Source organism: Bombus flavifrons, chromosome 5 (genome assembly GCF_040668555.2).
Source record: "Bombus flavifrons isolate JBK064 chromosome 5, iyBomFlav1_principal, whole genome shotgun sequence".
NCBI classification, from domain to species: domain Eukaryota; kingdom Metazoa; phylum Arthropoda; class Insecta; order Hymenoptera; family Apidae; genus Bombus; species Bombus flavifrons.
In genome coordinates this window covers 3,098,115-3,115,479 of record NC_138446.1, presented here as the reverse complement: position 1 = coordinate 3,115,479, position 17,365 = coordinate 3,098,115, and the positions used below count along the sequence as shown (strand labels likewise).

General features: G+C 34.5%; 1 protein-coding gene across 1 annotated transcript; it reads right to left on the bottom strand.

Annotated features, from left to right (window-relative positions):
- Positions 1-6,648: 6,648 nt before the first annotated feature.
- On the bottom strand, positions 6,649-15,901 carry LOC138179715 (zinc finger protein Elbow). Its single transcript, XM_069112804.1, has 2 exons — positions 15,460-15,901; positions 6,649-10,378 (listed from the first exon to the last, which is right to left on the bottom strand). Exons 1-2 carry the CDS (start codon positions 15,520-15,522, stop codon positions 8,957-8,959), a joined length of 1,485 nt encoding a protein of 494 aa, XP_068968905.1. The 5' UTR covers positions 15,523-15,901; the 3' UTR covers positions 6,649-8,956.
- Between the last annotated feature and the right edge of the window lie 1,464 nt (positions 15,902-17,365).

Below are 17,365 nucleotides of genomic sequence, written 5' to 3'. Positions count from 1 at the left end.
TAAAATGTTTTCAGCCCATTTGACGTATTATTTCTTGTCAAATTTTATTTTGTTAGTCTCTCGTTCGTTTTATATCCTAGAAAATTGATTTCATGAAGAATTATTCACGAGTTAAAAAAAAAAAGAAAAAATGTAAAAGATATCAACTATAAAGTAACGTGAAACAAATAACGTATATTATGATTATATAGAATCGTATATATGAGATAAACTAGAAAATAAGTTTGCATTCTATTCTAAAATTCTTTCACGATTATCGCTGAAACGATCCATTTCCCAAACATAAAAAAAAAATTAACATTTAAGAGAAAAGCAAATCCTAATAGTGAAAATTAATGAAATGGCGCGAACGAAGAGGAAAAGGGGAGGAAAATATAAACGATTAAACGGATGTAGAGAAAGAGTAGAGGCGAGTCGGCTTAAGCTGAGTCAAGTGAAGTGAAGTGAAGTGAAGTGAAGTCGGGAGAGTAGAATGAAGTGGGGTGGAATGAAGGCAAGCACATCAGGACGTTAAGAAACGAGCGGGCCTCCCCTTCTGCATCTACTTTCGTGTTTACACGTATCCTGCAGGCCATAAATAAGCTGGTACGGTGTCGGACACGGTCGCTCGCGCACGGGAAAACTTGACTAATTGCGAGAAACCTCTCTGACATCTCTGCCTGTTCCTTTCCGTCTAGATATCCTTCGTTGGCCTGTCCCTCCCATTACCAGACCTGCCTGTTTTCCTCTTGCATGCCGATCTTCCTTCTGTCCTCCTGTAATGTACAGTATGACACATCCCGCGGTTTTTCGTTGGCCGTTCATCATCCCGAGACTAATCTCTTCTACTTGAGCTCCGCTGACGCGTCGTTTGTCTTCCTTTTGCTGTACCTGTACGTGCGCGTTCCACGTTCCACGGACGAGCCACTAGGTTCCGTGTAAGTATCCGCGATGCAATCTTTCCGAAAGATTTGCTTCGTCCTTTGGCTGTTGCTCCTTTAAAAATTCTTGCAAACTCTTTTCGATTCAGCTTCAATAACATATGTATTACACATAATGTATTATATAATATATTATATATATATATGTATTATACATGTGTTATAGAAGCTGAATCGAAAAGAGTTTGAGATATTCGCTGCAACCGTATGAATTTATTGAATTTTAATGGATTATTATGAACCGTAGAATGTATTGTTCGTATGATGCGCATAAACTGTGACCACTTCATGGTTAATAAACTCGTTTGTTCGACTAGACGATACAACAACTTACATTCTGACAAGATATCTCGCTCCTATCTTAGTTTTACGATTTATTTCAATGTTCACGATTTCCTTGATTATCTTTTTCCTTCTTCCCCTTTTCCTTGCTTCGTGGCAGTAATTACCTAATGGTATAACCGGGCACGAATCAGGAACGGAGTTGTCATTGAAGGCGTTGAGAGAAACACAAACGCTTCTATTACGAATAGAAATAGCGAGTTATATCTTGTCATTAAAGTAACTAAATTATCGTTTATAGGTTTGCTTTCTGTAAGACGGCGCGCGCACAGCGCAGCGTTGCGTCAACGCTTAACATTCTACGGATGATTGTTGTAATATCTGCGGCACAAACAGGCTATTGTGCTGACCGCGACGGCAGCCCTTTGCGAGATACCGATTAATCTTCTTTTTCAACAACCAGCTTTCTTGTCACCGAGTTAACCAACGAGTTGCTTGGTAGTCGACAGGTAAGACTTTCGAAGCAGCTGCACTACGTTGTTAAAATTGCTCGTTGCAGCCACAGAATACGCAGGTAATATATTACTTTCACGATTAGCGATAAAAAATTGAGCTCAGGACTATCGCGAAGCGTGATCGACGAGTACGTATCGTTGGTAATCCAAGCAGCATAGCATAAAATCTCTAAGCTGATTGCAGACAAAGATATTGTTGATAAAAATAAGCAAATTGATTCAACTATGTTATCGTTTGAACACTTTGTCCGTGTTTGAGAAAAATCATATTATCCAAATGTCACATCGTCGTGCGATAATCAATAAACAATGAACATCGTTGTGTTCTATGAACAACGAAACTTCATCTTTCTCTTTTCACTTTTATCTTGTTTACTTGAATTCAGTTCAGTTTAGTTATATTTCCGATAGGAATAGACAAATTTGGAAAATATACAAGTAATTTAAAGATGTAAAAAATCAGTACGATACGCTGTACAATGAAGATTGTCTTTCACGTAGCTGTTAGAAGTGCAAGAAATATGCAATGTAAATAGAATTCTCTAACAATTTGGTTTTATTCCAATGCGAAAGGTTAATGTTCTAAAATGTTAGGAAAATTCGTTATACAAATATGTAACATTTAAAATCCTTTGACTCAATAATTTGAAAACTCGTCGCGTTCGCTTTCACGATATTATTAATAAATGACGAAAAGTGATCAAAGTGTTAGGAACTATCAGTGTCGTGTAATGATCACGAATAAACTACGGATATTTACGTAGTGAAAAAGCAAAGATGTAAGAACAATATGCCAAATTATGCAAAATATGTGCATACATAAATACATATGTATGTTTGCGAGACACGTATAAATAATGTTATGATATGCTTTTACGTATAACCATTTTCGTTATAACATAGGTATATAGAATAATGGTCACTTTACGATTTTCGATAGTAATCTGATATCACTGGTTTGAAAAATGAAATTATTGGCCTAGAAAGACCATCCCCCATATCGTAAGTCAGAATGGAAACGTATTTAATTGTTCCAATATCGAGTTGGAATTTCTTTTAGTGTTTGTACGTGTAGGGTACGTAGCACTCAAAATTATTGCAATTTTCAAAATTATATGGTAATAGGCAATTTTCTTTAAAATATAACATTTCTCTTTAATTTCTCACTAAAAGGCCAGTTTCTCGGTAATTTCAGTAATTATTTCTATCGACGCTCATTTTTTAAGACATTTATCCATCTTATTATGTCGTCATGTTAACTAAAAAGGTTTTTAAATGGACTTCAATGTACGCTAGGACGGAAAATTTCTTTTTCGACTATGGTCGATACCGCATTTTTCGTCATCAAACGATTCTGTTATTTTGGAAACGATATCGTATCCGGAAGTAACAATTTAGCTCACCAAGTTAGATAAATAATCACAAATACACAAATACTTTTCTTATAAGTTGCAAAGCTGAGTAGATAGAAAATAGCCTCTTTGATAATGAAATTTCTAGTCAAGTTTTTTATCTTGTTATAATCAGCTGCGGTAAAAGGAAAATATTTGCGAGTTTTCTCACTGTAAAATAATGAAAATTCATGACAAGGAAATATATAGGAAGCTTTTAGGAACGTTACGCTGAATATATTTTCGACATTTACTAATGAAACCAAGGTTTTAGGATACTATCAAATTCAGATTATACCGAGCACGCTTCTTGTAAATTGACTATAGCCTGCAGGCTATAGTCACGATTCATATATTATTGCAAAAATAAAAATATGTAAAAATGTGCAACATATTCGTATTTATCTGTTATTTCTGTCAAATATGAAAAACATATGCAATACAAAGAAAGTACACGTATCTTTATATTTGTATAGATATTCACTCTCTAGTAGCGACAATAAGCAACAGAGTAAGTGGCTTATGGTCTACGGAATAAAAGTCGGTGAATTTTCTGGCGCCAAGTAATTCGTTTGAAGCACTCTTCGGCAAGCATTGGTCTCCTTCGTCGACGTTCATGCCTTTCTAACATACTGCAGCGCCGGAAGGAAGCTCTTGACAAGCCACTCGCCTTACGTTACGTCCAAAGCCTCTTTCTTGTTGCGTTCAGAATGGGACGTTACGCGCTGCTATTAGACGCGACTAATCGACAGACACTGACAAACAGGAAACAACGCTCGCTCGTTCGGCGATAAAAAGAAAACACCGCCCGTCTGATCTACGATAACTAATATCGAACGCGTAACAAATTTTGCTTTTCAAACGAATGTTATTTTTGTTCTATATTCGATTCTAGCCCTAGTTTATATTTCTGTTGAAATACTTAATCGACTGATCAAACATAGTGGTTAAATACGATGTTCGTCAGATGGTTAAGCGTTACCGAAATACAAAACTATTCAGTGATAATATAGCAGATAAATAACAATGTTAAAACGGATATAAAATTCCACAACAAGACAGAAGTGAATGGAAATAGAAAATCTTAAGTAATATTCTCTTGATTAATTATTTCCACTTATTTACGTACTTCGTCGTAATTGTGCATAGTTGAGGATTATTGTTAAAAATGCCTGACCAATTAAAAGAAAAATAGATAACAATCTGTAAAAGAATTAATATTTATTTATCAAACTATCCTATACAGGAGAGTAATTAACTACATATTTCATATTAAAGCATATCGTGTCTCTTACGTTCGTCGGAAGTAAAAAAGAAACGGATGTACTGTTTTTAAATAATTATTGAAAAATAACTTCATACCGTTTTCTTTTTCTCACCTATTTAAAACATGTACAACGCTTTATAACAGTTTCTCTGTTACGCGTAATTCCAAACAAAGATTCTCGCCCTTTGTTTCATACAAACGTAACTGCCACGATTTTTAATCGAAATCTGAATTTGATAAAAAGAAGAAAAATTACAAATTCGCTTAGGTTAATAGCAGGCACGGAAGATGTAGGCCGATTCGATTTAAAGGTTGTTCCAGTCGGTTATAAGTATACCTTCACAGTCGAGTTTAGAAGCTCACGATATTACGCCGGAACGAGTCTGATCGTTCATGAATACATTATCCTTTCTAACGAGGTGAATAGGTGAAGTAGACGGAGTCACAGTAGTCTGTCCATAAATCACTCAAAGGACAAGCCCGAGCCGACAGGACGCAACGTATACGATGCCGCTTGAACACTCCCGCATCAGTTTCCATTTTTTTCCCCAGTACCCCAGCCGTAAGGAAGTGCTCCTTCATTCGACTGTAAAATTACCAGCCGTCACACACACTACCGTCTTACGACTTATCGCGATAGCGTTCTCTTCAACTTTGAAAATCCTACTAAATTCGTACGTAATAGCAACCATGACTATTACGCCTATTTTAGATTGCAGATAGAGGTACGTACTTATATCACTCGCTGCTGTATCTCACAAACATTTATTTTATTTCAAGTTGACGATGTCTTTCTACAATACGTCATAAAATTCATAAATATTCAATGAGGAAAATTATTTTTCTTTGGGCGTCTGTGGTGGCAAATTTACGTATAATATATATTTCCTATATCTATATTAAATGTTATAATCACCAAAAGTTTAGGTCAAAGTTTTATTTAGAAGTTTGTTAATTTGCTAATAATCTATTTGACTTCTGTGCACGTGTATTTCGTAAGTATCAAGTATTTAAATATGATCAAATAATATTATCTATTTATACAGTTTGAAATTATACTGTAAAATGGTTATGATGAAAAAATTGATAAATGTGCAATCCCTGAGATTGATAACTCGAATTTCCTATAAAACTACACAGTAATTTTAAGTTTGGCGACGGTGGAGAGTACGTATTCTATTTTCTACGATTTTTTTCATTGCTATTTTTCGACAATATCTATAGTGCTTGAAACGAAACAACTTCTGATCATAGGTATGCATAAGCAAGTTTTAAACACATTGTTGTTCGTAAATACTATTCAAGATACACGTAGCCTATTATGAACGTACAATGTAAAAAACACTAAAAAGACATATAATATCTAGAAAATTTATTTTCAATTAGAAAAGAACGCGAAATTTCGGAAAACTATCTTCATATATAATACATTTAAAACTTTAGTAATCAAAAATCATTATCTCTTTATACTAGTGAAAATGTAAGAAATAAAAACAGGAGCCTATAACTATAGGCATATATAGTGGCTTAAATGAATATTCGAACTCCCTTTGAAACTGAATTTTTTTTTTTATTAAATAAATCTTCAACATGTGTTGTTTAAATTTTCATTACAAAACTAAATAAACAGCTAGTAAAAAGCGACTTTTACTTTTTTCTTCGCGATTTTGATCAATTGCTATATTTCAAAATTTTTCTGCACGACATGTAGTAAATTAATCCTTCTAACTTTTATGAAAAAGATCGAGTCGATATGTTTAATTTTAAGAAAGTTACTCCGTTTTAAAGGATGTACGAATAATCATGACAGCCATTCTATATTATTATCATTTTTGATATTACCATTTTTGTTCCTCGATTTTACTACGCGTGACACGCAATTATTAATTAACGAACATATTTTATATAGTTAAATTAATTATAGCCTTTTTCTTAAATACATGATCATCGTATCAAAACGAATTATATTAAACGGTCGTAACGTAAAATTCTAATTGGAAGATATTCTGTCGTGACATTAAAGTTCCAAACAAACAAATTTTAATGTTTTTCGATTAATAACATTTTTAAAAAGAACTATATCAGACAAGTGAAAAGTTATTATGCGTACATAAAATTTGTTTATGTATAGAATATAATTACCCCCAGATAATTTATATACGCGTACAAAATTAATTTTAAAAAGTATCGCATTGAACTCTCTGAAACTGTAAACCGTATTTCGATTTTACAATTTTCGTTATTATCAGGTAATTCAATTAAAGACAAAAGCATTTTTCCGTTAAGAAATAAGTTCTGATATATTTCACTTCAATAGGGTATCAAACAGCGCTACGTAATGCGGAATAACAATAATAATAGAATCAACAAGTCAACGTGGGGTTCGCTCAAAAAATAAGGGAAATAAAACGTACAAAATTTCGATACAAATTAATTAGTACATATTCACCGACTACGTACTCTTAGTCAAATTTTCTCCACACATTCAAATTGTTATTGATCATAATGATAAGAATTATGCAATAATAATATTAATAATAGTAATAATTGCTACATATGTACATATCTATACTTACGTATACATGTATATATATATATATTTATACATACATACATTTATACTTATGTATAAATATGTATATGTACACGTATATGTATGTACATATCTGATATAGAAGAAAATAGATCTATTCGTAACTTAAATTGTATATCTTGTAATACATTCGTTTTTCTTCGGTACATAAAGTCGTTATACAAGAATTCGTAACAGTACTAAATTATCGATCAATCACTAAAACTTTGGTTACGCAAAAATATAGACGCAATATTCGTCAGCTAGTCAAGGATTTGTCGAATTTACGTTCACGCGTTTACTATCACTAAGCTCCATCGGTCCGACGAAAAGTGCTTTTCCTTTTCCTTTTTTAGATTCGCCGCGCCGTCTACGTACCTATGAACAAATGTACAATAGTTACAATAAAGATTAGTGATGAATATTAATCCATAAATACTACACATAGACTCGTTACGTTATATTCATTTGAATGTTCGCAATAATGGAGGACATGGTACAATTGGAACATCGCGATCGACGAGAATTTACTGCGTCGTTTCAAGCTATGTATTTTCATAGGCTTGGAACTTAAAGCATGAAAAACGTGGTTTGCAAATTTACATTGGAATTCTGCGCCGATAAACGATCAACTTACTCGTTAACGTTATAAACGTTTATCCTTTATCATCATATTTTGTACTATTTTCAAAGTTACGCAACATTTCCAATCTATTCGATTTTAACATTCCAGGCTATTTGTGAGTAATTATATTAGGTGGGTAAGTGTAGCGCGAAAAAAATACTGTCTCGTCGACGATAAGATTCACGAGGAAATATTCGATATTAAAAATAATCGCCTGTTGATAGTTGGAGTTAAAGATCCGTGATCGCGTATGTATCGATAAATTCTAGAACCACGCATACACATATCTGTAGCGGAAGCGCAGCATATCTCACTCATGCACATGGTAGCTTTCTCACTCGGAAATCACAGTTGAACATTGGTTTTTCGACGTTACCCGTGGCACTCGTTTGTTTTATTTTTCGAAATTAAGTGGTTCACGTCAGGTGCAGCGAACGGGCCACCGTGCAGCCAAATATTTCAGTTCAGTATGTGACAGGAAATGATTTTCAATCGGAAATTACCATCGTACCGGAGAACAAAAATTCATCGACAGCGTAACATAGAAAAGGAAATCGTACAATAATAAAAAGCGTATGGTCGTATATACTCGAGCACGCGCATAAGTGTTCAAACGTCGTGTCGAAGACGTATTGTTGACAATACGAAATACAAAACGAATGAACGTTGGAATATCTGAACCGCGATGTAAACAAAATAGTAGTGTACGCGAACGTGATATTAAGATCAAGCACCGGGGTACATCGTAACACATCGTAATACATAACAGCCGGTTAAACGCGCGTCGACAGTTAATAATTATGCAGTAGCCTTAAGTGGTTCTTTCAGGCACACGTTATTTTCAGATTTGCTCCCCTTCACTACACGCTTCGTTATTCTTGCACAAGAATCACAGTTAAATGATTGGTACACTATAATACTTGCAATCTTTTTAGCACTTCCTACCGAAGACTCAACACGTGTGAAGGTACGGCTCTTTATCTCGATGATGACACCAACCTTTCAGCAAGCACGTCAAATAATCATTCGCAGCGTCTCTTATTTTTCGGTCTGACTAATAAATTAAAATAACAAATTTAAGGATGAAGATAAGATAAGGAGGTGAGGGAACGAAAGAATAAGAAAAATGTATAAAAAGAAAGAAAATTCTACGATACTAAAATGTTGACAAGAGTAAGCAACTAATTTGTTTGTTTAACGTAATTGCGAGGTTACTTTAACGAGGTCAGCTCGCTTGGTCTGTTTTTGTATTCCGTATCTTCGGTTTATTCGGTTCTTTTTGCATATTTACGTATCAAACACTTCCCTGTACTCGCACGAGGATCACAGTTGAACGGTTGATATTCTTCGACGTCGTTGCTCGGCAAGATCCGTGGTCAAGGACTCATTGAGGCAAGCCGGATGCAGCACCAAGGCGAGGAGCTCCGTACAGCGAGTATGGGGAGAAATACGGTGGTAATCCTGCAGGTGTGTGCGGATGTGGCGGTGGTAGCGGTAAACCCAACGACGATAGAGACGGCGGCAACAACGGTGAAGGTTTCCCGTAAGGGTGATAACGCGCGGTTGCGAGTGGACTCAAAGGTGGCGTGGGATAAGTCCTGGAGAACAAAGGATGTGTCGGTGGTAGTCCAACGGAAGGTGACAGCAGAGACAACGCGGCTGACGGATCCGTAACTCCGCTGCTATTCGACACGCTCGTGTGACTCCTCAGATGTTGCAACAATTCGTCCGACGTGGAAAATCTTTTGCCACAGTAAGCCGTATCGCCTGCTATCCAGTTGCACACGTACGGGAGTTGCGAGGCCGCTGCCAAAGCTGCCAGTTGTGCGTGTGCGTATGCGGCTACACCCAGTGCTCCGTAAGCCGTTGTACCGGGTTTGTGATCGCACTGAGCACATCCAGCAGGACAGGAACCTGCCGCGCCACTCGTACTGCTCGCTAACTTTCCATTCGCCACCACTGCACTCGCGGAACTGGCAAGCAGATGAGAGTTCAACTGACAACCAGTACAATACGGATCCCTGCAAACGGGCATCAGGGCATCGGGACCGGAAGAACTCTTCAACCTTGCGTAACTCAGATAGGGATTACCGGCCACTAAGCTATTCTTTAGCGCCGCCTGTTGCTGAGACATCAAAGAACTGGCTGTCACATCGATGGGTAATTGTGGACTGTAACCTAAATAGCCAGAACTCGACGAGGCTAAACTGACACCAGGTTTGAAAGTTCCCAACGGAAGATCCTTGATGGACGGATCCGTTATCGCTAGAACACCGGCTGGGCTATAAGAAGGTTTTGCTTGTAACGACGGACTGCTGACGACGGCCGGCTGAGAAGAACTCGATGAGTCGAGTTGAGTCGATGAAAGATTCGTCACTGATGTTCTCGAGGCGGGTGACTCCCGAGCTGTATCCCCATTCGGCGTCGATGTTTTACGACCTTGCGGTGTCACCGCTCGGACTGACGAGGCGCTCTGATTGCTCGGGCATCGTTTGTTATTGCTACCAGGTGTCCTCGATCGGCCAGACGTCGAATGACTAGAGGCTGATCGTTGTTCGTCCGGGCTTGACGCTTTCTCACGACCTAAACACGATTCGTAAGGCTTAAAGTTTGCCTTGGTTGATTCCGTGGATGTCGCCGCGATCGTCGGTGACGATTTTTCACGCAACTGATCCGCGGACTTGGACGATTTGTTGTTCGACCCTTTGTCCAACGAGCCCAGCAGAGATTTATTGGACGGCGTGTCAGCTCCTATTTGACTGCAAGTCTGTGCGAGGAGCGCGAGCGGACTCTTCTTCGCATCCAGCTGGAAATACAGAAAGTTTATTAGTATAATTATTAAATATATAAAAAATGACTGAATATATAATATAAACATATAGAATATAATTAATATAATTATTATATTTTACATGTTTATATTATAATAATCGGATAATTTTTATGTACCTTTTAAAAGCTACGATACATCGCTTTTCTAATTTTATTGATATTTTGTAAATATGTATATGCACGAACACATAGAATTTACACGTAACTGTTCCATAATGTACTTTTAGCGTCATTTGCAACAAATATTTATTAAAACCATATATATTTTGAGTTTCATAAATATTGAATACGTTTAATACATTTGCACCGTTACTAAATTAAATGTTACGTCCGTAATTTAATTGTTCAAAGATAATTTAATATCATTGATATTTCGATCATTTTCCATTTATGTTATAACGTGTTCGCGTGAGGCTTTAGATTGAAAGGTGACCACGGACGATATGTTACGTTCATACGTGTAATCTTACGACTGATAAAAAGTAATGGCTGATGAGTACAATATCAAAAGTCAAGTAATCAAACTAACACATATCATTTTATACTCTAACATAAGTCTTATAAAATTACATATATCTGTAAGACAGACGTATTGTATTGTATATCGCTGTTATTTCATTGAGAATCTTCTTTATCGCTCTGAAACAACGTTATTTTTAAGTTGAATTACAATCAGATATATACGAACATTTGTACTGTAAATACAGAAATATGTAGTTGTCACGACGTAATGATTCATCAAACGATCAAGCCAATCCAACATCAACCATCAAATTATTTATTGCCTTGTTTCTTATTGTGGTTTCCGTTACACGGTATCGATAAATGAATAACACTGAGATAAAACCGATCAATTTCTGAATCACGGCTGGTAAATGCTAGCGACAATTAGGCGGTCATTACTTATTTCTCTACAATTTTCACGTATTTCGTGCTAAATAATATACATACAACGAAATGAACAATATATGCAAATAATACATACATATATATATATATATATATATATATATATATATATGTATATATATATATATATGTATATATATATGAATTTGTAATGCTAAGACATAACTCATATTACTTTCAAATAATACTCAGCTACAAGATAAATTTGTCGTCAAATATAAGATATCACGCTTTAATCTTCTTATATTCTTTTTGCAAGTATTGTAGAACAATCGTTTTTAAGAAATTTTTATCTCTTATGAGATATTGAACTACGGATTTTCATGCATTTAGGTAGGTAGAAAATTTGAAAGCGCAAAATTGTGTAGAATGCACATAGTACGAAAAAAAAGAAAGAAAAAAAAATACAATACTTTGAGTACAGGTAGTGCTTTCGACAAAGCTTGATAAGTAAGACAATCTTTTACCGTAGTTTTAGGTTTTTAATTATACTCTTAAAATGAAATCTTGAATTTGCACGAAAATCTACAATCTAATCAATACTAACGCTGATTGTGCATTTAGATACTTATATATTTATAAATATGTGTGCAGCATCCAATGCAATACGAAGATCACTACAAAAAATTATTTATATGTTATATAAGTAAAAGCTGCAATGAAAGTATTTTTAAATACATTATTTTATGTATACTGTGCATCAATCTTTATCAGCAATTCAATTTATCCTTCTATCAACATATATGTTACATCATTATTTTATACCATTAACGTTTATTATCTAAAACAAAATTCTTTTCTGTGTACGTAACTTGAATTTTGCAATTGTCATATTAGTGATTGAGTAAAGCTCTGGAGATATTTTCGTAAAGGATTTAATTATCCTTATTTAAATCGTTCAGTGTCAGCAAAAATGCCAAGCATCAATTATATATTATTATCGCATCGCTGAGAATTACGGCTGTTTCATCTACAGTGATCAAGTTGTTAAAACAGCAGAGAATTAAAATGGCTGTTTACTATAGGACCGTAGCCAATTAATAAGTAGTTCTCGACGTAGCGTAGACGCGATTAGTGGGAGAACGAGTGCGAGAATTTAATATTGGCGCCGGGTGAGTGTTCGCTTGGAAGTAGCCTAGGATGATGCAGTTGGTATAATTAGCGTATAGAGGAACAATATTTCTCGCGGTTGATACGTCCATCGAACAGATGTTCACCGTAATTAAAATGCAACGTTCATGCAACTAACCCATCGTTTGCGGTTGCTCCTGCTAATGGTGCGATGCCGACAGATATTAATGTCATGAATTGCAACAGACTATTACAGCATTACGGTTAAAGCTATATGTTAATTGCTCTGGTACAAGTTAACGGAACATCCGATAGTAATATTTTTATCGTCAACGTCAACTCATTAATCATATACAACCAAGCTATTTAAAAATTTCCCTTTTATGCGGTTTTTCATGGTTGCAAAAAAAAAGTGTACCTGATGTGTATTATTAAACAAAACACATTCATCGTTGTTCGGTGTATCTGACACAAAAAGCTGTAAACATAATCTTTTGCACCTGCCCAGACTTGTACCCATTTCGTTTCCTATACAAGTAAAACTTTGAAATTATTTGTAAATTTATCTGTGATACCGTCTTTATTAATTTTGTCTCGGCCGTCTCTGTTACATGTTTCACATGTTTGTGACGTGTTATCTCACGTGTTCCAGATTTAGTAGCATATTTTCCAATAATTCTAGTTATATTTTTAACAATTCTTCGGAGCATGTAAGACGTAATACTGAAATGATCTTAGCTATTTAGTAAGAAATATAAACATTTCGAGCGTTATAGTCCACAAATTCCGGATCTTCCATAATCTATCCATTAGTATGCGAAGGTTAAATTATCTTTTTAAATATTTGTACACCTAAATTTTGTTCGTTTAGGTATATTGTAGTGTTTGTACGAAGCCGACAGGATACCTCTTAAATCAATTTATACAAGAAATTTTGGAAGATTCTTCGCTGTAAATTGCATCTTTGCGTTATACCTGCTCTCCATATTGTAGCGTAATATATAATAATGTAATAAAATAACGATTAAAGATCAAGCAATAATCGCCAAATTGTAAATCTATCGAAACCTTTTTACTTAAATTTCAACAAAAGTTTGTGTTGTTCAAATCAAATTTAATAATCCAGTATGTATATATTATCCAAGTAAATGGTTTTATATTTCTTCCGAATGTTTATGAAGTCAGCCAATAACTTTTAATGTTGCATTAACGCCAACTGTAAGCAGCTTGCGTTGTAGCTCGGTGACAAATGCAAGTAATGATGTATCTCATATAACCGGTAAGTCACTCAATAATGCAAAGTTCATTTAATAAAGAAAATTTCAATTTTAAATATTACACTGGACTTTATTCCACGTACTCTACCAGCGAAGGATTGCTAACAAAATTTTTCCAACGAAGATAAATCCAAATCTTTCCTCTACACTTCTGTTTCGTTTCTTGTTTATAACACCGATAATTATTATACGTTTATACATCCTCTAATTCTTTAAAATTATCATCTAGTTAGATTACTTTTTCTTTGATATAATTCAAAATACATAATTCACATAAAGACTTATTTATTTTTATATTTTTATTCGAAGAACACGAACAATCGATCGGTAGGTAATAGTTTCATGACGATAGAACGAAAAATACAGAAATTTAAGTTCCTCTTAACCTAGTTGCATTCGACGTTTCATTTCGTTTGATTCATTTCAACTTTGACATATAAAACATAAAACACATCTTTCATGTTCAAAAACATGTTACCGTATATACAGTGCGTTAGTGGTTACGAAAGTATGAAAATACAGAAAAATTATCTAGTTTTTAAAATTACTTTGTTAAATATCAACTTATTGGAACATAATTCCGATTGGAAAAAAACGTTCATAGAACATTCATCGGGTTCGTTCGTTACATTCACATTCTGTACCACCGATAATTCGCAGCATTGCAGAAAATTTCATAAAAACGCGGGACTTATTCAGGTAACACCATAGAGCCAATTAGGTAAGTACTTGTTGCTTTTTACCCGTGATACCAATTGAAACATAATACGCATGCTCTTTATCATGCACTCGAGAGGATGCACGATGATGTCTATAACGAATCGTTTGTTTGAAAACTCATTGAAATATTATTGCATGTTACCTGTCTGATGATTATAATACAATATAAAGTACAAAGGCAGAAAAAAGTTTATCACCATTAAGTGCGTACTTACGGACGACGTAAGTATTCAGGTTTATAACGTGCATAAGAAATAGAAAGAGAAAATGTAGATGAAGGAAAAGGAACCAAGCTCCCGACCATATTTAGCACTTATATACACACATATAACTACTACACGCTCTTTTATGTCTATCCTCGTAGCATTGTACATATTGTCGAATCGTGTTTTGATTTACGATTGCTCGTAAATCAGAGAACGTTCAAGCAGAAACTTTGCCAGCACTCGCTGTCCTCAAAATAGTTTACAGGAGTTAAAGCGTAAGACGTGAAATACATTCCCGTCGCGATTAACGAGAAGCCGACAACTAGAATTAATGAACTGTCGAAACTATTGTTGTTGAAACTATGTGTTCATTTTATATCAACTTAATCACAATAAGTTGATGGCCATTGTAACATTGTCACTGCTTCGCTAAATCGTTCAACGCAATCAGTTTTAGCGTATTTTATAACCGTTTAATTTGTGGGCAAAAAATTTTAACGATTTAATCATATGCAATTTTCTTTTCAAGTACCTACATTTTAATCGCATACAACTTTCATGAAATCTCACATGGATTAAATAACTTTGGCATTCGTATATTATCTACATATCTATTGCACGTATGTTGACATGTTTAAACCAAAGTATGTCTAAAACAAAGTAAAACTTTGGAGTAATTTCAAAACGATTTAAAAAAAGCAAAAACAAATTCAGGAGACAAATTGGTAATTTGTTTCGTGTGAAAAGTTACGTTGTAGTCTGATAAGGTATTTTCAACACGTTTATTTATGTCGCGGACACACTAAATCATCACTATATATAGTCGGAGCAAAGGAAAAATGGAGGAAAGAAATAAGAAACACGACACTAACCGTAGTAGGTAGAGGCGTAAGATATTCCGGACGGAGGTACTGATTTGCGCTGGAAGTCAGCATCTTAAACGATATTCGCCCTCTTTCTGTCCACAACTATTCTCCTTGTAACAGATACCACTGTGATCACTCGCGACAGTCCGCGGAGGACTGACGAACGAAAGTTCGACCACACCGTGGAAACTGGTAACACTGTTGTACGTCGTTCTCTTCCTTACATCTGTCGAGGCAAAAAAATGGAAGTGTACGTAGATGAAGCCATTTGGCTTCTAAAACGCTTCATTCCAACGTAAACACAACTCTCTTTCGACGTATGAGAAACACAACACACAGTGATATGGCGAGAAACGAAATAAAAAAGACACACGTTACACTGTACGGCACACAAAATATAACATTAACTTACCACGGCCGGCTTCGAATCGCGACTGAGTCGCATCGCTTACTGTTCCCTCGACCGAGCCTCCCCGTCCCCCCACCAGCGCTCTCTATCGATGACCGTTCAGCTGACTTACCCCGCCACACTTGCTCCCCCGGGAAAGCTTACCCCTTCGCCGCTCTGTCGGTACATCCTAGTTTCCCCCACCATATATCTTGCCAGATTTTCTAGCGATGAAAGTAACACTCTCTCATGAAAAAAACCTCATTCCGATCAATTTTTCGATATTCATATCGATATCTATCCCATTTAATGCCATCTACGGCACGTTTCAATTTGTCCTGTTTTATCGATCAATTAGGAAATGAAAATCTCAGATTATTTCTATCTTTCTTTTATATTACATAACATTAACATTTCAATCTCAATTGTAACCATTTGGAAAGTAGTGTTTTAATATTATTGCATGGTATCAAAAATAGATCTGACCTTATTTAAAGCAGAGTATTATCAGTAATACCATACTTAATGAATCGTGTATATGTAATTATGATTATGTAATACAAACATTTAACAAATGAGATAATAGTAATACTCATTAGGCGTTTAATAAACTAAAGTGTTAGAATATTCAAAAGTAGCACCAAAATTGTACAGAATAATTTTGCTTTCTTAATTGAAACATTTTTTGTGTTTATTTCTTTCCCATAGAAATATTTTTTTAGCAATAATTATTTGTTTTCTTTGTATATAATTTTCTCAAATTGTGAGGTAGCTTATAAATTTATTTATAAATATGTTTATATGTAATTGTTGTATTTCCAAAATTTGTTATAGCGTGAGCATTGATAATTTGTTATTTTTAAAATTGGAAATTGTTTAAGGAAATATTTTAAATTATTTTTTGTTTTAGTTTATTATCTGTTAAATTAATATATTTTTAGCAGGTCTACATATTACCTATTACATTTTTTACATATTACATTTGCTATATCGACTGTGTTATAGATATTTATTATACGTAGTAAGTATTTCATTAATAACTTAGAACTTTATTGCAATTTCTAGATATGTATTGTGTATCAATAGGAATGAAATACAAAACACATTCGTGTTTGCAACTTTTTAAAAGATTCCTTTTCTTGAATCCAAAATAAAATATTATTAAATGTAACTATGATTAACTAGCTGTATATATTTATAAGTTTGACAATGATTGGCGTATTATTAACTATTTTATTAATAATATGAGGGAAAATAGGACTTTGTTATTGTCTAAGAATTTTGTGTAAAGCTTACAATGGCTCTTACCTAAAACGGTATTAAATTATTCCTTAAATTTACAATTACCTTTTCTTCTTTTAGTACACTGTTTGTATAGATAACAAATATTATTATTATAATATTTATATATTATACCTAATTATACCTTATTATACCTAATTACCTGTATATTTATTAAAAAGTGTACTTATTGTAAAGCTGTACACGATGAAATTAAGAAGCTATCCTATTTATCTTTCTATT

What these genes read in the sequence shown, in the direction of transcription:
- LOC138179715 (XM_069112804.1), bottom strand. Translation starts at nt 15,522, where the DNA reads ATGCTGACTTCCAGCGCAAATCAGTACCTCCGTCCGGAATATCTTACG. An exon ending in TTACGCCTCTACCTACTACG is followed by an intron (nt 10,379 to 15,459) that starts GTTAGTGTCGTG and finishes CTGTATTTCCAG; the next exon opens with CTGGATGCGAAGAAGAGTCC.